The sequence below is a fragment of the Fopius arisanus genome, unplaced genomic scaffold (genome assembly GCF_000806365.1).
Source record: "Fopius arisanus strain USDA-PBARC FA_bdor unplaced genomic scaffold, ASM80636v1 scaffold00002, whole genome shotgun sequence".
NCBI classification, from domain to species: Eukaryota; Metazoa; Arthropoda; class Insecta; order Hymenoptera; family Braconidae; genus Fopius; species Fopius arisanus.
The window spans coordinates 2,213,393-2,233,080 of NW_011887741.1; the positions used below are offsets into that span (position 1 = coordinate 2,213,393).

The following is a 19,688-nucleotide window of genomic DNA, read 5'->3' on the forward strand; positions in this document are numbered from 1 at the left end:
GCACCACCCGAAATGCCGGTGTATTCCCTGAAAAATCCGAATGACAATAAACGAATATTGGGGGATCACCCGTGGCATGTGACAGCCCTGTCAAAAATCCCGGGCACCCGCCCCCTTGTGCCCACCCCCCCAACCAAAACAGTAATGGTGGATACACCGGTTCCACGGTACATCGAAGAGACGCATTTCGATAATTTATCGTCAATCAAATGGTGACCAGTGACCCCCAAACTCAGTAAATACCCCCCGATTACCAAAAAATTCACTCGGAATTCACCGATAACCCGATAGCCCCCGATAACAACCCCTCGACCCCTCGATACTCAATAAAATATCGAGTTAAACGTGTTTGAATACGGCGCCACTGTCGTCCCCCTCTTTAAAAATCATGGGGGGTCGGGCAATCGAAAATTCGGGGGGTGGGGGTGGAGGAATGAAAAAAAATTGAAAGGTCTTCGGTGATTCTCCGGCATTTTCTCCAGTTTTTCAGTTTCTATCATTCCCAGTGATACTCGGTTGAATAAACTAGGGGATGACGTGGACACAGGGGCGGTGGGGTCAAAGGGTGATCGGGGGGGTGCGGGTTGTTACCCCCAAGTGATTGATCTCGTGGAACAGGTGCATCAATTGGAATGTGTCCGGACAATCACTCGATCATCAATGAGGGCAATTGTGGTTATGATAATGCAATGATTTATTTCAATTTGATCGTTGAATTGACGGGGATTCGGACGATTCGATGACATGTGGGCGTGTACTCACTCCAGGGTGGTGATTTTGGATTATTGGGGTGATTTTTTTATTGGTATGACGGGGCTGTGAAATTTTTTTCGTTTTTGACGGGCCCAAGGTGGTTGGCATAGATTTTTTTCTTTTTTTATGTGTATCGGGAAAGCGACGTATTGTTATGAGTGTTTTCAACGCCACGGGGAACAACGCCGTCGGGACGCCTGAGGGTGCCGACGACTGGATGGAATTCTGCGACAGACACGCCCGCGCATCCGCATCCGATTTTGCCAAGGCCTTTTGCACTTATGTCAGTCTTAATTTGCCGGAGAGTGCCAGGGCTACTCTGTCCCACAGGGATTTCTTGAGGAAATTCATTGATACCTTTTGCGAGCACTTCGAGAGCGAGTATCTCAGGAGAAGTGCCAGGTCGGTTTTGTCGGCTTTTTAACCATCTTCTCCTCCCTTTTAAAATAATTACCGATTTTTTTTCAATATTCTGTTCTTTGAAAAGAATTAAACATGAAATAATATTTAATGAGATTATTTCTTCCCAGAGACTTTCGGAGGAATTTTTTATATGGACGTCGATCTTTGGATTAAATCGGCATTGAAAAAATCATTTACACTCCCCAAAGAAAGAAATAATATTATCTGATATTTTCTTCCTTTCAAAGTATTTGAAATCAATTTTTATTGTTTTAGTAATTTTTTATTTGAAAATCGAAATCAGAAGGAGAAATCGAGTGAAATGAATTTTCAAAAATTTCAGATCTCCCTCATTCCACGACACTCGTCATCCAGTAACGAATTCAACTAGTCACAACAATCGTGTGCCAATTCGTGCATCATCCCACGAGGAATTCAGTGATTATTCTGAGCACGAGGGTGACATTGTCTCCCCAAAGCCAGTGCACAAGCCCTTCTTCCGTCGATTATCGTTCAAGGGTTTGAAAAAGGGAAAAGGCTTTTTCCACAAGCAGCAGAGCGATGAGGTCGAGCTGTCCCACAGCGATCACAGACGAGACAAACACTCGAAATCGAAGCTCTCGAAAATAGTCGTTGAGTGTAGAAAAGAGGGTGTCGTCAACTCCTTGATGGGAGAGAATCCAGATGGAACACAGAAATGGGAGAAATCACGATTAGCCCTTATCAAGGCCATTGGGGGATACATGCTGGAGTTTTACTCTCCGCCGAAGGCTGTCAAGCCAATTTCTGGCGTTTTTTGCTCAGCTATTACTGAGGCCAGAGAGACAACTGCCCTGGAGATGCCAGATCATGAGAATACTTTTGTCTTGAAGACCCAGAGTGCTGAGTTCGTCATTGAAGCTCATGACTCGGCTGACATGAGGTCCTGGCTGGCAACCATCAGGTGAAAAAAAAAGAATATAATATAAATCGGTGCTGGGGTTATATCGACACCCATTATCAATTATTCTATTCATTTTTTAAATTTTTCTATTACCCATACAACAATATTTATTACTTTTACTCCAGGTTATAAATTTACTTCGGTTTTTATCTTTTATTCTCTTTTTATTTATTGGGAAAATTTACTAATTGGAATGATTCATGTAATTATATTTTACTCTTGAGGGATTTATGAAACTGAAAACAATGGGAAATTATAGCTGACGATAGGAAAATGCGCGTTAGGATGGGAATTAATTTTTATGTTACATTGTAAGAGAATTATTCAGGTTTGTTCCACCGAGGTATCGCACGTTTACAATTTCCAAGTCCTCGATACTTGTGACTAACATTTGAATAAATACTTTTTAGTTCGAGGAATTTGAATAAAAGATTCAAGTACACGTTTCTCCTTTATCTTTTTCACTGCGCAATGGTTAGTAAGAGAAACTCATTTTTTCCGAGCATTCAAATTGAAAAAATGGCTTTTCACATAAATAAGAATAAATTACCCGAAGATGATAATTGAGAGTCTTGTGAGATAAAGATATTTTTCTCATAAAAATACATTAAGTTGTACCAGGAGAACGATAAATTCTGTTCAAACAAGAAATAAATTGAATTCTCGATTTTCATTTTTTTATGAGAAATATGAGAAATATTTATCCGAGTGGAAAAATTTTTCATGGAAATCATTTAATAATTTCTGTAAAAATGAGATTCTAAGAAAAATAAGAAATCGAGATTTTGGCGTGGAAACTTATCGAGAGGAATGAGGAAGCAGACAAAATAGCCGACAATTCGAATAACTGTAATGAAATAGAATATAAATACCCCAAGTATGTAAATTCATTGAGAGACCTTTCACGCAGATAATTTCGCTCCATCAAGGTCTCCTATAATTTAGAACGGGATAATTACGTAATTAGTTATTTATGAATTTAAATAGTTGTATTAATCAATGAGTAAATGATCCGTATCGATAACGCCTTCTTTTTCTTCGATTTTCGACATAATTCGTGAGGGGTTAAATTATTTATCAGGTACTGCATGAGGAACGCACATTTGAACTCCATGAGCACTAATGCCAGTGATACCACTGATGGAGTTGGTCATGGAGCTGCTGGAGGCAGCGATGGCGACAGATTGAGAGCGAATTCAGCCAGCAAATCATCGAGATCCACCCACGATCACGGAAATGACGTGGGGAATCCCCCGGAGTTGCCACCGAGACTCAGAACGAAGAGCAACAGCAATTTGGAATTGTGCTCCTCTCAACAAGAAATTGAACAATGTAAGCCTCGACAACAATTTCATTTCCCCTCGAAATCTCGAGACATATCGAGACAAATATTAGAATTCATAAGAATTTTTCAGGGAATAAATAATGACTGAATTCTTTCGTAAATAATTAATTAATTATTTAGGTAATGATCAGATCGGCGTACGGGAAAGGAACGAGTGTTTAAATAATTACAGGCAATTGGAAGAATTCCAGATTTCTTGCAGTAATACACGACAATTTTATTCTCTCGTTTAGAGTAGATCTAAATTTTCTCAATTGGCAAATTTACCAATTTACGAGAATATTCTGGTATGACCGTAAAAATATCAAGATATGAAGATATTAATTTTCTCTCCAATTTAGTTTCATTTTTTTTTTTACTTGAAAAGATTGCATCGGAACTGGTTTCGAGGTTGCTGCACTGGTGTAGATATTCCTCGAGAATAATTTACCCGCTGAAGGGGAATTTATTTACAGACATCACCGACGTATATCTCTGGATTTTGATTATCTGGGAGGAGATGTTTGCAGCAAATATTTACTCAAGATGATCTGCTGAGATAAAATTTATTTTGATTAATGCATCTCAATGGGAATTCGTGCGATTGCTCATTCGTAATTAGTGGGGAATTTACAGGGATTGTCATAATGGCGATTAAGATTTCGGTTTTGATTTTTCAGTGCCCAATGAGGGGGAGCTCGATCTTGCTGTGAGTTTGAGGGAGTATCCATGGTTTCATGGGACATTGCCACGATCTGATGCTGCACAACTGGTGCTGCACAGCGCTACCAATGGTCATGGAGTATTTCTCGTTCGACAGAGTGAAACCAGAAAGGGAGAGTTCGTTCTCACTTTCAATTTTCAAGGGAGGGCTAAGGTATTACCCAATTTTTATAATTAATGTCGAAATATTAATATTTAAATCTTATCATTTATCATTTTTCTATCAATAATTCAACTTTTTCGTCGGAATTTTCACAAAAATGAAACAACAAAAATGATAATTCGGAGATTAAAGAAAAGAATAATTAAATTTATAGTACAATATAAAATAATAATTACGATATTTCCATTCGGAAATAGAAATTGATATATGCTGGTGTGGATTTCTATGGATAAATAAATAAAAATTGCAGCATCTTCGGATGACACTGAATGATCAGGGCCACTGTCGAGTTCAGCACCTGTGCTTTCCAGCAATTCTGGACATGCTGGATCATTTCCGTCAGAATGCAATACCCCTGGAGTCTGGAGGAACAGCTGACGTGATGCTAACTGAATTCGTTGTGGCAACCCACCTCCCAAGACCACCAGTTCACCCAGTGGCAGCTACAAATGCCCAATCAGCCCAGGAGAGGAGACCGGCGGCTGCCCCAGAGCCAAGAGAAGTAAGAGTCAGCAGCGGAAGTCTCACACCTCTCGAGTGAGCGCGAGTTGCCGACTCCCACAGTCTCAAGTCTGATTTTTCTACAGACAGTGAGTAGTTTAAAAAAAAACGCCTAAAGCGATGCCCCAGAGTCAATTACATCGACGAAAAAAAATCAATTCTGAGATTCGACCGTGGGTGGAAGGGGCTCGCTTTCACACAAATCATTCCATGTCTTTTTTTTTTCAATGAGATAACTGAGTGGTTGGTTATTTAGGTATTGACGTGTGTGTGGATGTGGTTTTTTTCATAATTAATTGCAATCACTTCACGAGGAAATGATAAATTTCCCAAAAAAAGAGCTCGAGTGTATTTTCCAATTCAACAATTTATTATTGTTGGTCATCAATTTGACAATTTACAGCATTTTCTCAATTGTGAAATCCAGAAATTTTTACTGAAAATCGTGAATTTTTTAACGAATATCTATTGTTTATTGAAGGTACAGACATACGGTGGATCGATAAGGACCCGAATGGAGTCGCTAGAGAGATTAGAGCAGCAAAATGCTGATCAGCAGGCATCTACGAGTGGTAGAGCAGTACAAAATACATACAGTTTTCTCTGACGCTGGATACAGAGGAGATTAACATCTGGCTATCGTTTGGTCAGTCATCCTGAATAAAAGATATATATTTTTTAAATACCTATTTATATGCTTCAATACGCCTCAAGGAAAATTAACATTCTATCGACTCATTCCATCGAGAAGGAAAATAACACGAAACGTAATTTTTATTAGGCTCAACTTATCGCTGTATACGAATTTTCCACGTAATCTGTACATAATTTTGATTTCATTTTTTTTTTTTTGCTTGGAGATCTGTCTGTTACTTTGCACTGGGCTGTAATCTATTGAAAAGCCTCGGCTCAAACTGCATAATTGTGAATATAATATTTTTCGCCTAGAAGAGAGCAGGAAAATATAGCGTCAGGAGATCCAGGAAATTTTTTTTCGTTATTTGGAACGATTTTCTATTTATATCTTGGCGTTTTTTGGAAATGGCGAAATTTTCATAGAGACTTTTTTTATAGATAATTGTGCTGGCTGCAAGAAAAGTCTCTACAAAAATTTTGATAGCTCCATTGAGGATGGAGATGCATTGAAATTTATCATAATTTATTGGTGAATCAATTTTTGATTTGTGGAAAATGTCTATGCTTTTGTTTTTGTGAAACTGTCACACCTGGAGCTTCTCGAATGATTATGCACAAATCATACGATACATATATAAATATATATATTTTTCATCAGTAAACGAGAATATTTAAGATTCCGTAGATTTGGGATGAAACGTCAAATCAAATATTGATAATTGTAAATATTAATTGTCAAGGTTCATTGTTTGTTTCGTTGGTTTTTTTTGGCAGCATTCAGTGCAGAATTTGTGAAAATCTGTAATTATCCCAGATAGATTTTTTTTTATATATATATTTTTTTTTCTTTTCATTGTTGAAAACGCAGAAATATTTCTCCGAAAAGACTGCCTGTTATTGATTTGTACAAATGTCATATATCTGTATGTTAATTATGTTTTGTCTTTTTTCAATAATCATGGGTACTGTCTTAATTGTCTGGAAAGAGAACTGAAATTCGTGGTTAAAGCAGGTCATAGCAGAAGATTTCACAAATACCTCGAAAACAGTCCGCGGAAATTTACAGCTCTCGAGATATCTGCGAAATAATCTAGACGAAATTCTACCTTTGCCACGTTACTCCTGGAATAATTATTGAAGTAATCATAATTTATTGTAATTAGTATCGCAGAGTCCAAGAATTTGCACAGAATGTACACCTCTCCCATTGCCTCAAGGATAAATCAACAATGAGACTGTTAGTGTCACAATAAAATGTCAAAACGAGTGAGGAAAGCGAGTTTAATATTAAACTAATAATTTGCCAATATTTTCGAGTATTTTCACGAGAATTGATAATGCCAATCAACGCTAGATATAACAAGGATCAACGAGTAAATTTTATCAAGGTACTTAATTAGAAGTGGAGAATCGAGTTTGTGTTTTTATCTTGTTGAGAAATTAGAAAATGGGTGAAACCATTCTAAATTGATGTTTTATTCTGCAATTATCCAAAAATTAATAAAGTCAATGTCTCTACATTGAAATATTTTTTAATTAAAAAGGAAAAACATCTCGATATGAATCGATAATTCCTGGTAGTAATAATTTTTCAATTATCTAATTATCTTGATCAACTCTTTAATTTTGTAATTTTGGAAATTTAGATAAAAATTCCTTTAATTTTACCAGGATTCTTTTTTTTCTCATTTCGAAATTTTTTTTGTCTTTTTCGTTTTAATTTATACTAAATATATATGAATGTTTAATCATAATTATGACCTCGTGGTGAATTTTCGTACTAAAATTTATAATTAAAATGCGATAGATATGAACAATCGAGAATTTAGTTGAATCATTAATTCGTGCAAACGAAATTCGCATCAGTTACATGCCTGAAAAATTCATGAAGTTAATTCATTCAAATCACAGTTACTGAATCTGTAAAACTGATACTCATCGAGCTTGTGCTCTAGACATTAATCGACTGAAGTAATAATTGTATATTTGTAATCTATGGGTTTTATGGTAATTAACGAAGCATGTAATTGTGTAAATATCATATATTTCTTTAATGAGATAAATTAACGATAGGAGTAAACAATGTGGAGGCAACTTTCTTATAGAAATGTAGGACTATCGAATTGTGGGACAATGAAAAAAAAAATAATTTAAGAGTGACTCATCGTTTTGCTTTCGTATAATCGATCGAAAATCCTATCAAAAAGTTCCTGACTTTCAAATGCTTCTAAACAAATCGAGATATAAAACTCGATGTCAGATTATATTTTCTTCTGTTAATTACGTAATTATCTCGATAAACATTTGACTTTCCCAGATAATTCAATCATTAACTAATGAAACGACTAATCGAGTTTTGCTCCTCTAAAAATCAAATGGTCGCTAACGGAAAGTTTAAAAAAACAAATCCTTTTGCTTTTATATAATCGACTATACTCGATAAAATTTCAATTTCAAGATGCTTAAAAAAATCACCCACTCAAATGTGCGATTATGAATTAATAAGACATATCCATCCTCTCTCAACTCTATCTCTATAAATATGGAATCTCGTTGGTGATTATTGTTTGTCGAAATAAATTCGTACCCACGAATAACGTGAATAAAATAACTGTGAATGTCATCAGAGTGAGAAATATTCATTGTGTGTTGTTCTGTGAAAGTGAATGTCAATATTATTGACGAGTGTAACCCGAGCTTTGTATCGTCGTCTTGCAAGAGGAAGAGAATGAAAAATAATACGACAATTCCATCGTTATGTGTTCCATATGATGCTAATGCAAATTATATTGAAAATGAAAATATGAACTGAAGATGAAATACATTTATGTACAGTACGGTCTAGTCTACCTGCGTTTGAGAGCTCAATAGAAGATTTCAGGAATTGTGTCTCGATTTTATTTACTCGTCAGTGTCCAGCAGTGGTGAGAGCTGAAAAATGATAAAATAAGTTACAAGAAATATTTTTTTATCAAGTGCAACGAGAGCTGGAAAAAACGTCATTGGAATTATTTTTTTTATTTTTGTCGGATCCTCAGATATTCTCAGATAATTAATTTACTCTAGGCTTACGTACATAATATTCTACATAACAGGTGTGTCCTTCATCAGTTTTCACCATGTACTGAAAGCAGAGCAATCCAACGTCGTTCGTTCTCAATGAAACTTTGTTGGCACATCCCAAAGCCTTCATCGCAGGTTTCATGTGACTGAATCTGTAGTAAAAACTAGCTTCATTTTTGCAGTCAAAACTGTCCACCAGATCGCTGTCATGGGGTAATTCTATCCGGCATTCACCAGCTAGTCCATCAGTGCCTATTTGGAAATATGGGGGATTCGGGGAGAGTAGCAACTGAAAAAAAAAAATTGACATCGTGAAAATATCGATTGATTATATCCATACCGATTTTCTTCAAGTTCTAGTTTTTAATGTTGAATTTTCTAAAATTAGTGGAATGTCAGATAAAATTTGAAAATAAGAGGAATCTCTACTGGCACAATTAAAAAATCGTAATGACCTCAACAAATTCACACGTGGGATCCAGTTCACTCCAGATATCTCTCAGTAATTCTGTCTGCAGTATGACTTTATTGAGGACCTTATCCGGAAGAATCTGGAAGTCGAGGAGTTCCTCAGGCTCTTGTGTTTTTAATGAACAATCCGTGATTATTCCATCCTCTTCAATTAATACTGTCACTGGGTGGCCATGACCTTTGTAATAAATTTGAAGAGCCACAGAAGTACCTGCTGATGATATCTGACTCCAGAACATCCCCAGACACTCAACCAGAACAGTAAGATTGATCCTGAAAATAGCTTCCTCCTTCAGGTCGTACTCTTGGAAAACGTTCGATGGGAGGTAGGCATTTGCTTGGATGCACTTTGAGTCCTCTACTGTGATTTTCAGACCGTTGTCAGACGCAAAACACATTGCGTTCTGAAATTCAATTTGAAATTACAATTTTTGTTGTCATTGAGCCCAATAAGTTTGATATTGACAGATAAATTGAATAATAAAAATTTTTTTCTGTAATTCTTATTTCCATTTTGCTTTCACGGTAATTAAAATTCAATTATTGGGAGCTCCACAGGTTCTTATTAATTACCTCTCGAAAATTCACACATCTCAGTAATAGCACAACTGTTTTGAGATTTCCCAATTTAGCCACGAATTGATAATCTTCAATCTGGGAGTTCATCTTGATCGTAAGAGACTTGATGAAGGAGTAGGTTCTCGAATTGTGTGGGTGTTATATTTTTCTGGATTATTTTCTCTGGAGTGAGATTTGCCAGCCAGGCAGCCAGGAGGTGCTTGCAGGTCACGTCCGAATGATCTCCGAGTACGTGGAATTTGAATGCGGGACAGGGACAGTAGTTAACACCTGGAAAAATTGTGTAACTCTCTCCTGAGAGGCCTTCAACCTGGATCAACCAACGAGACGAATAGATTTCTTTCCAAGCACCAGTTGTCTGAGGGTCGAATCCTGTTACTTTCGTGAATTTTCCCAATTCGTGAAGCTCAATTGCTCTTTCAAACACTGAACCGAAGACTGTCGAGAGCTTCAATAAACTTGAATCTGAGACTGATAAAATTCTCTTGTCAAAATATATCTCATTTATTTCTCCTATTATTATTATTAAATGATCACTATTTATTTAGTCGTAACACTATCTTTTTGTCTTAATCGAAAATTGTATTAAAACTGTTATTTTTAAAATTATTATAAATTGAGTTTTAATTGCTATCAATAAATGAGCTCATGAGTCTACATTCGTAACAAATTCCATAATTAAAAAGAAATCATTTCTCTGTCACTTGAAATGTGTTTTAGAGATCATGAAAAAATAATATGAGAACAGGAAATTCTCGTAGAAATGAATTCGAGAAATCGTTTCAGCTCCTGAAGCTCATCCAAAAAATCTAAAGCGAGAACATTAAAAAACCTCTGGACATACATTTATTGTCCCTTTGGAATTCAACAGCTGACTCCTCAAGCACGTGTTTGCAAACGTCAAGAATCTGAGAATCGGGTTCGTTATCCGTGTCTGTTACCCCAGTAGATTCACCCTCTGAGGACATCCCTCCACCTCAAAACATCCCTCCAGATTTTCCAAAGGCTCCAGTGAATAAACAGGAAATCTTATAAACAATTCTCCCGAAATTCCACCTGTCCACTCCTCATTTCCCCGCGCGAAACCCGCAATAAATGCAATGCGCATGCTTCGATGCGTTGCGCAGAGTATTTGCGCTGAATATTCAGCGGTCAGTTTGAATTCCGAAAAAATGATTTTTCAGCATGATTTTTAATGAAACCAATCAGACATTGTCGTTTACTAGGTGATAATAAAAAACTCAAATAAATCGTAAAAATGAAAATCCAAAAATCAGAATTTTTAATAAGCATAAAAAAAAGCATAAAATAATTAATAATAAGCATAAAAAAAAATAATTTATTTATTTCCAAGTGCATAAATTTCGTTTTCTCCAAATTATTGATACATATATAATGAATATATACATATTTCGGTTATATGCAATTATCCGCACGAATGGCGATTTAATTTTCACAAGCCGGGCTGCGCGTGCGCAGCTCTCTCATTTCAAATGCGTTCATTCGCTTCCACATGCATTATCATAAGGCAGCAAGTGTTGGTTGAATTTGTGTTCTCCACATTATCGAGAGACGCAGGTTGAATCGAACAGTCGCCAGTGCGAGGTGGAGGTGTGAACCTTGTGAACCGAATGTCTGTCAGGGCCTTCGGTTTTTCCGCGGGAGATCGTGCGCGTTTTTGTAATTATTATTCAGTGACAGCCCTTCTGATTCCGAGAACTCCAAGGATTTCAATATGAAATTGTGGGTACTTGCTGCTGCTTTTAGTCTGGCTGTGGGTCAACGCAATACGTATTATGGAGATCCAGGTGCTGTCATGTTTCCTGGACCTATCAATACCAATAATCCAAATTTTAAAGGGAGAGCACGTGAAGATGACAGTGACAACGAGCAGACGTCGATATCGGTATTTTTCTTTTCATTTCTTATCCCTTTTTTTATTTTTTACCACATTTTTTTATTTTTCTCCTTTCCCTTTCGTTTTATTCCTGACAACGGGTGAGACGTCCGTTCAAATCATTTCAATATATTTTATAAAAATAAAAACATTTTAAGGTTAATCCCAGTAGAAACCATAAGGAAGAATAGTAATTATAATTACTGTAATTTTGGTACTGAATTATTTGGGAAGGACAGAAAGTTTTTGATTTGAAATCATTATTGGTGAATAGTGGATTTCACTTTTTTTAATTATTGAGTTATTTCGGAGGGTATCGATCAGCGAGGGAAATTCGAAAGGACTTTTTTGTGGGGAATTGAATTCTTGATGAAAAAGCTCCTTTACCATTTTTTTCTAAAACCAACAATTCTCGGGATTAATCGATATTTAATAAAAAAGTGAAATTCGCTAATCTAGCTTTCGACCGTTATCTCGGAATCTGAAAGAGTCACAAAAATTTTTGTGAGACCTTTTTTGAGGCTCTCATTCCCTTCTACAAAATAAGTTCTCTCCAAAAATCCATTATCTCCCTCAGATCCAGAGATATCACCGGATTAAATCTATCCCTTCACAATTCGAGTTGCAAACGACCGAAAATTCCAGAATTTCGCGAATGTCGAATAGCAAAAATTACCGTATGTTTAGGTAATTATTTTCCTGGCGGTTTATTACGTAAATGTGAACCCGGTGTTGAGATGGATTCATAGACGAATGCCTGTGACAAACACCTGCATTTTCCTTGATATTTTCAAGTTTGCGGTGATGTGACGTCTGTTGACAGAAGGTATCACGATAGTTAATTATTTTGTCGAGTGCAAATGATAGATGATACAGAATAGAGAATGGTGACATTCGAGTTGCCAGTGGGTTTTTTTTTTCAATATGTGACTTGGGTCCATGCGACCTCGAGACATAATAATGTCGAGGATAGATTAACAGCTGTGACTTCTCAAAGAATTCAATCACGAATTCCCCTTAAATATTCCGTTGAAACCCATTATAAAATTCGTGACGCCCCGAAAAATCTCCCCAAGCAAATAATTCAATAAAGTAATCGACAATAATAATTTTATCATCAAATCATCAAGTGTTCAAAAAATATTTGTCATGGAAATTAGCAATAATTGAATTTCAAGTGAAATAAAAAAATTATTGAATGATTTGTTGTAATTGCAATTACAAGAAACAATTATAAACATGTGGAGTAATTAAATAAATTAAAAAAAAATTAATGCAGCCTTGATTGAAAAATTAATAAAACGTCGGAAATAATTGCAGAACAAAATGAAATGATAAACAACAATCACGCGTAATTGATACGCGACATGTGCAAATTCACTAGATGCGTAAAATACGCGGGATTTTCCGGGAAATTAGTGATACGAATTTATTGATCACCTCCGGCTATTTTGGCTCGGGAATTCGAATTATTCGCTGAATTCCGAGACTGAAATACACCAGTTTGCAATTGTTTCAGGGAATCAATTTTTATTTGCCGTTATTTTTCCGGTTTATATCAGTCAGCGGTTGGTTTCTTGGAAAGATTAGCTGTTGTATCGAAGAAAGAAATGAAAACCTGAACTGCAGGTGAAATATCTGCGGAGGAATTCCTGGCGATTCCTGGGAACGCACTTGCGATTTTTTTTTTGTTTTTCATTTAGAAATTTTATAAATATTCACTAGTAATATAAATATCAATGTATAATATTCAATATATATATTATTCATATATTATTAGATTTATATAATTTATTATGTTTGAATTAATTATAGAATTCGATAAAAATTTTTTTTTATTCTAAGATTCATTGAATTGAAAAAAAAAATGGGATTATCTGTGATTCACAATCAGGAAAATATTTAACGCCCAAATATTTATCCTCCACTGATAAAATAAAGTGCAGATAATCAGCAAGGTCATTCATTATCCAGGACACAATAATGAATCTTGCGGTCATGCCTGTCCATAATGAGAAAGAAAAAAAAAATCAATTGAAAATAACAAAAAGGCAATCGGGAATCCCTTCCTCGCGGAAAAACCCCAGGGATATTCATGAAAAAATCTAGCCCAGCAACTGCATGAATACTTCAGCAATCCGTTGCAATCCTGACCTGTCGACTTAATTAATTTTTACCATTACTCACCTCATCGGAAGGCGCACGAGTGACTCACCGAGAAAATAGTTATCAGATAAAATATTTCAATGACGGGCACGTGAAAATAATAAAAAGACAAAGAAATTCTGGCAATACAATTATTCTGGATTTCATTTCACTCAATTCATGACGTAGAAACTTATAATTGGATTAATAAAACAGAATAAACAGACTAATTTAAAAAATTGTCAAAAAAATCGAGTCCATTCACTTTTTACTGATACACTCATCAAGATGAAATAGTTATTTCCCCATAAAATAGTAATCATGAGAAATAAAAATAGGGTAATCCACTCAGCATTGAATGGATGAAACGCACAGGTGCGGCTCCTATCGCGATTTAATTTCCGATTAGATTAACTAGAAATCGAATCTCCGAAACATGCTACTAGATAATTCCAGTGATTCAGTGTAGTAAACAGATAAGAGAAATGTATTTTCGAATTAAAACGTCCATTTCACTTTTTCTCTTACACTATTTTTTAAACATATAAATTAACATTTTTCAATATTTATTGATTGTTTCATGCAAATATTACTGCGCTGTCTTCATTTCCCTCACGTTATATTATTTTCTTCCATTCACTATATTTTCACTTTTCAATTTCAGATAATTTTTATTTAATATTTGCAATAAATTGTTGCTCGAACTAGAGAATTAGTTTTTTGGAATGATTTATCTGGGATTAATTCTTTTGGGATAAATTCATCTAAGCCCTAGGGAGTGCTGTATCTCGTTATTGATGACTCAATGAATTTTATTTTTCAGTTATCCTTATCAGTGGCGAAACAAATAAACGAATTGGACTCAGTAGACGATTTTCTGAATATGCTGGAGGGAGTCCCAGACAACGAGAAGATATCCGGAATGACCAGTAAGTGGACGGTCTTAAAAACCGGATTCTACATTTTTCTAATTACTCTTGGCGAAATCATCACAAACTGGTCGATGACTCACCAAAAATCCAGTGTGGATAATTACCGAGCAGTTGAATCAATAATTTCTAGACCAAATACCAAAACTTTCTCCTTTATTACGGCCCCAAATGACTACCTAATAGTACGATTTACGTTACAATATTTAACGTAACGACTCGAATCGATTTTGTTCGAAGGTAAAATTGAAAAGAATAAAATGCAAACAATGTCTTATGAACCGATAAACTAGAAAAAAAACTTCAAAAAAAACGTCAAAAAAAAAAACAATGAATCGAACTAAAGACTAGTCCTGTGGTGAAGTGTTCGAGTTGTCAGAAAAATAATTTCACAGATTAAAAAAATAATTCACGCCTCTGATCCTGAAAATAGTAAAATAATGGATGACTTATTTGAATAATCTTCCGAATTCCGAAATATGCCTCAAAATCTCATATCCTGGTTGATCTAATGACTATCATAATTACGAAGAAAAAAAAATAGGGAAAATCCCTTGGCCTGGATTTCCTTCCACTTCACCACACACTTCCCCAGAAAAAGGAAAACCCTAAGCTATGAGTCCACCTCCTCCGAGTACTCTTTCCCCTCGAACTCGTGTGACAGATTCATTCGACACTTGGTATTGCTCTCATAAATAATAAAATGAATCTTATAATTAAAAATAAAATTTCCATCACCAGCCCCCACGTCCCCGTTGCCCCTCTCAAACGTCAATTGACCCCTCACATATTTCGGAGTTGACAGCGCATTGATGTTGCCCTCCTGCTGCCTCATCTGTAGCTGAAGACACTTGAGAAATTGGTTCCTCTCCTCCTCGAGGTCGTCCTCGATCCCCTGGCGATTTTCCTTCCCCCCAACTGGTGGATTAGAATTCACATCCTTAATCGAGTAGGCAATCTGCAATTTACTGTGACGTTTTCTCGTGTCCTTCCGTATCTGTTGTGAATTGAAGAATCTGCAGAACTCGATTACTCCACAAGCCTCCAGGAACTTGAGTGACGACCTGTCAACGTCCCCCTGTCCAATCTCCCTGTTGAGGATTTCCCTCGCCTTCAGCTCTGCAATATTAATTTCCATCTGTTCGACATTCGTCGGCTCAAAGTTGACTGTCATCTCTGCATCAGGTGTCGTATCATGGCCGCAAAAATTCTCTGAATGTGGCTGATAATTCACCTGGGGCGTCGAGAAACTGTTGATACGAAGTTTATCCATATTTAATTCTCTCTCGATTACGTGATCCATCACCTCCATTGTCTGCTCTGAGGACGAAGTCGAAGAGAGAGACGTCTCAAAAATAATGCTGTCATCTGCAAAGTTGTCTACGTGTTGGGGAAAAACGTCAGAGTAGCATTTTCGTTTGTACTTTGATGGGCAATCGGTTTCCTCCTCTGGGGCGTTGTTGTTGAAGGAAATACCCCCAGTGGAATGGTGCTTTCTTCTCAATGATCGATTTTCTCGATATCCAATGCTGGTCTTCGGTGTAATTTCATTGAAAACGTGCCTCGATTTTATCTTCTGGAACTTCATGAAGGAAGCCACTGCCTTACGACCCCTGATCGTCTGACCAAACCAGTCCAGGACGACATCGTCAGCCAGATGATCCTCCAAATCCGATGCTAGGCCGTCAACAAGGGTGAAGTAACTGTTTAGAAAGGAAACCGCTTGCGAAAGTTCGTCCCCCATCTCTGCAACAAATAAAATTGCATATTAAAACAATTTTTTTCTTTTCACTATATAAATTATTCAATAATCAGATAATTCATATTATTTGTCATTTGCACTTAACTTTTATAATATAGACCGACGATTTTTTTGGGAATCGATCGATATCGATGGCGATCGAGGGAGCGGTTTGTCGTTTTTGTAAAAATTCATTTTGTCTCGTCAACTAATTGTTTTAAAATCGAATGATTATTTTTGACAGATCGTTTTGGAGGTGAGGAGAGAACGAACGCGATACGCCCGAAGCCTGCGAAATGCATACCTGAACTGCAACCAGTTCCATTTAAGACAGATGATACTTCAGTGACGTATTATCCATCCTGCACGAGAATAAAAAGATGCGGTGGCTGTTGCGGACATGCTTTACTTTCCTGTCAACCCACTGAATCAGAAGTTCGAAATTTTGAAGTACGTCATTACCGACTAGACGAAAATCCCGAATCCCCGAGGAGGAACCTCACAGAATCAAAAGCAAAATCAAAAGCCCTAGAATAGAATTCAACAGATGAGCCTATCAGAATTTTTACAATTAATTTACTAAATGACAATTTTTTTGTCTCATTCCTCAGGTGATAAAATCGACAATAGGAGGAAATGGGAAACCGAAATATTCTGGTAAGGAAATAATTCTCCTGGAAGAGCACAAATCGTGCGACTGTCAGTGCACGATAAAACCAGAGGTAGGCCAGATTAATTGTTCACTAATAGTTTTTAGTTTTCACTGGCGTCGTGAACCTCTCATTTAATTCTTCATTTCAGGACTGCACTCAGAAGCAGAAGTACGAAATCCAGAATTGCAGGTGCATATGCCAGAATGGTGATGAGGAGACAAAATGCAGGAAGAGTAATGACACGAAATTGTGGGATCCTGACGCGTGCAACTGCCTCTGTAGAAATATTGAGGAGTGCAACACTGGATATTATTTTGATCAGAGCACGTGCAGGTGTGATGACGGGAAAATGATTTTCTTGTGAAGATTTGATGGGATTATTGTGGTGGAGGTGGTGGTGGAGGTGGTGGTGGATCTACTGCGCGATCTGTAAGGATTGCATGAAATCGAGGGATTGGTTTTTTTTTTTGGCTTTCCCTTTTCCCTAAAACGCTTCACCATTTCTGCTTTTTATATATTTTCTCTCATTTTCTGTAGCTCATTAGGCACTAGTGCTACATCAACTTGAAATTAATTGAATAATTAATATATTCCCAGTTTAATATTAATTATTTCACAAAAATGTAGATTAACGTCTAGTTTTAGAGGAATATCTCGGAATCTACACGAGATACCGAACTTTTCATTCGGACATATTTTGGAGAGTGGAATAAGAGCTATAAAAAAGATAATCACTAAAATAGCGATATCTTTATTGGGTTTAGAGAGATTCCTCGAAAACTTGGAGATTAGGCAAATCGACTTGTTACACTGTCTTCTTGCTACTGATTTTGCCTCGTTGATTTATTTTTTGTTTGAAATTAGATTGGGACGGGGAAAGGCTCATGTTGATTGTGTTAATTACAGATGTCATCCGATATCGTCGAAAAATATGTTCGAGGGACTTTACTACAAATTTCCTATGGGAACGGGAGAGACTCCTCCACTAATTATTCCCATCGACGCGTCTGATCCACGGAGAAAACACAAAGATGAGCCCTGATTTCTTATCCATTACCATATTACAATTGTTCGAATCATTTCATAAGAATAAAAATACTCCTAGGAAAAATACGTCAATAAATCAATTGCGAAATTCTGAAATTTCGATACCGAAATGAGAATTTATTGACAAGAAAAATTTTTTCCCAGTATTCAGTGGAGTATTTTCATGCCCCTGGCTGTCCAGATCATTAAAATTTCATTCTAATTTAATGTTTTACTCATCTATTTTATATTATGTATATTATTCATGTCAGTCAGTGAGGAATACGAGGAAAGTGAGAAAATTTTTCATTAATAATAAAATAATTGACGCCATGTATAAATTGTGATAAATAAAATGTCGTAATTTTGAAGGAAAAAAAATGACACTGAATTGAGAATTGAAAATTCCCAAAAAAATTTCGCAATTCCCAATTTTTGCACAAAAAAAAGAGAGAAATCTTTCGCAGTCCAGAAAATTCTCCATGAAAATATCTCTCACCCGTGACAACATTTTTTTATCCCCAAAAACTTCTCAGCAATTGATAATTCAATTATTCCTTTCATCCACAATTTTCAAGACATTCAAACCCCATGTCCCAAAAAAACCCAAAAAATCCATAAAACGTCCATAAAAAACATTGACTCGTCTGCAAAAAATTGGAGAACCCTACCTTTACTTGTCAGATTTTCCGGTAACGTCAAGGTTCACAGCGTCAGTCCTCTTCCTCTCCTCCAGCAAATAATTCACAACAGCTTTGTTGACCTTCAGAAAGGTCGAGTGACTGTCCCCAATGGATTTAACGATGCCTGCAATGCTCTCTAGAAACAAAGGACTCTAGACAACTCTTTCCCTTTCCACAATTACCCCAATTGAAAAACAATAAAAAATTCTTCCCCAACGAAGAAAAAACCTAAAACAATCTCCACGCTTTATCCCATGCGTAAAAATCCCTGAATATTCCAATAATTTTATTCCCACATACCAATGGACGTGGAGATGTCGGCGATACACGATTCACTGGATAATTTCGGACGTTTCGGTGGTTGTTGCATTATTTATGAATCTCAAGAGACGAGAGCATCGGCACTGGACACTTGTCCCTTTTTCCCAACTTTTGTGGATTTAGCCGAGGGTAATTAATTTCTTTTTGCTTGATTAAATGAATTAAATCAACGGAGACGCGATGAAACATGCGAAAACACGTTCGATCCGGCAACAAGTGACGAATTGGCGCCAAAAGTGCGCCGCAGGTGCCGCCATTTTGAGTGACGCGCGCTCTGATTCGTCGACGCAGGCGGAGTCCCCGTGGCGCCGCAAGATGGCGCTGGTTAGTATTTTGAGAATTTCGGAACGAATTCGTGGCCGGGACAATTGTAAGGGGAATAAACCGGGAAAAAACGTGTTTTTATACATTAAATTGATTTGTTCGGTCATTTCAGATGATTTTAATGAGTTCAAGAAACGACGAGAATATTAATTCACCCTAGACAGCAGAGGAAACTGAACAGAAGGGGTTCGAGCTACTGGTAAGCACTACTTCAGCTTCTAGTAGATATTTATTTGTTTTTATTTTTTCTGGGTGACAATTTTTCGGGGGATGACTCGACCGACGAAGGGGTTTTCAATAATTAATTAATTAACTTCTTCGATTTCTTGAAGGTTGAGGATTTCGGTGAAAATCTGATCTTAATGGAAATCTTTTTGCTATTGAGGGCGTTCTACACCCATCGAAATCCAA

At 36.6% G+C, this 19,688-nt stretch overlaps 4 protein-coding genes across 6 annotated transcripts; 2 read left to right on the forward strand and 2 right to left on the reverse strand.

Moving 5' to 3' along the window:
• The first annotated feature begins 160 nt into the window (after positions 1–160).
• Positions 161–7,058, forward strand: LOC105267227 (SH2B adapter-like protein Lnk). Of its 2 annotated transcripts, none has more exons than XM_011305923.1 (6): positions 161–1,155; positions 1,499–2,098; positions 3,180–3,430; positions 4,103–4,299; positions 4,559–4,810; positions 5,291–7,058. In XM_011305923.1, the coding sequence occupies exons 1-6, from the start codon at positions 908–910 to the stop codon at positions 5,414–5,416; spliced, it is 1,674 nt and encodes a 557-aa protein (XP_011304225.1). In that variant the 5' UTR covers positions 161–907; the 3' UTR covers positions 5,417–7,058. The 2 variants fall into 2 exon arrangements, with proteins under 2 accessions (XP_011304225.1, XP_011304231.1); XM_011305929.1 differs by having other exon boundaries at positions 4,559–4,898; positions 5,291–5,379.
• Positions 5,387–9,731, reverse strand: Rad1 (Radiation insensitive 1). Of its 2 annotated transcripts, XR_892241.1 has the most exons (5): positions 9,553–9,731; positions 8,964–9,383; positions 8,522–8,797; positions 8,296–8,376; positions 5,387–5,465 (listed from the first exon to the last, which is right to left on the reverse strand). XR_892241.1 is itself a non-coding variant. In XM_011305908.1 (4 exons), exons 1-4 carry the CDS (start codon positions 9,643–9,645, stop codon positions 8,347–8,349), a joined length of 819 nt encoding a protein of 272 aa, XP_011304210.1. In that variant the 5' UTR covers positions 9,646–9,731; the 3' UTR covers positions 8,285–8,346. The 2 variants fall into 2 exon arrangements, 1 of the variants encoding a protein (XP_011304210.1); XM_011305908.1 differs by lacking the exon at positions 5,387–5,465 and having other exon boundaries at positions 8,285–8,376.
• Positions 9,732–11,099: 1,368 nt separating this feature from the next.
• On the forward strand, positions 11,100–18,315 carry LOC105267207 (uncharacterized). The gene is made up of 6 exons (XM_011305896.1): positions 11,100–11,464; positions 14,424–14,529; positions 16,515–16,720; positions 16,882–16,992; positions 17,072–17,256; positions 17,830–18,315. The coding sequence occupies exons 1-6, from the start codon at positions 11,294–11,296 to the stop codon at positions 17,963–17,965; spliced, it is 915 nt and encodes a 304-aa protein (XP_011304198.1). The 5' UTR covers positions 11,100–11,293; the 3' UTR covers positions 17,966–18,315.
• Positions 14,536–19,158, reverse strand: LOC105267198 (uncharacterized). The gene is made up of 3 exons (XM_011305885.1): positions 18,933–19,158; positions 18,621–18,768; positions 14,536–16,275 (listed from the first exon to the last, which is right to left on the reverse strand). Exon 3 carries the CDS (start codon positions 16,271–16,273, stop codon positions 15,143–15,145), a length of 1,131 nt encoding a protein of 376 aa, XP_011304187.1. The 5' UTR covers positions 16,274–16,275; positions 18,621–18,768; positions 18,933–19,158; the 3' UTR covers positions 14,536–15,142.
• Positions 19,159–19,688: the final 530 nt, after the last annotated feature.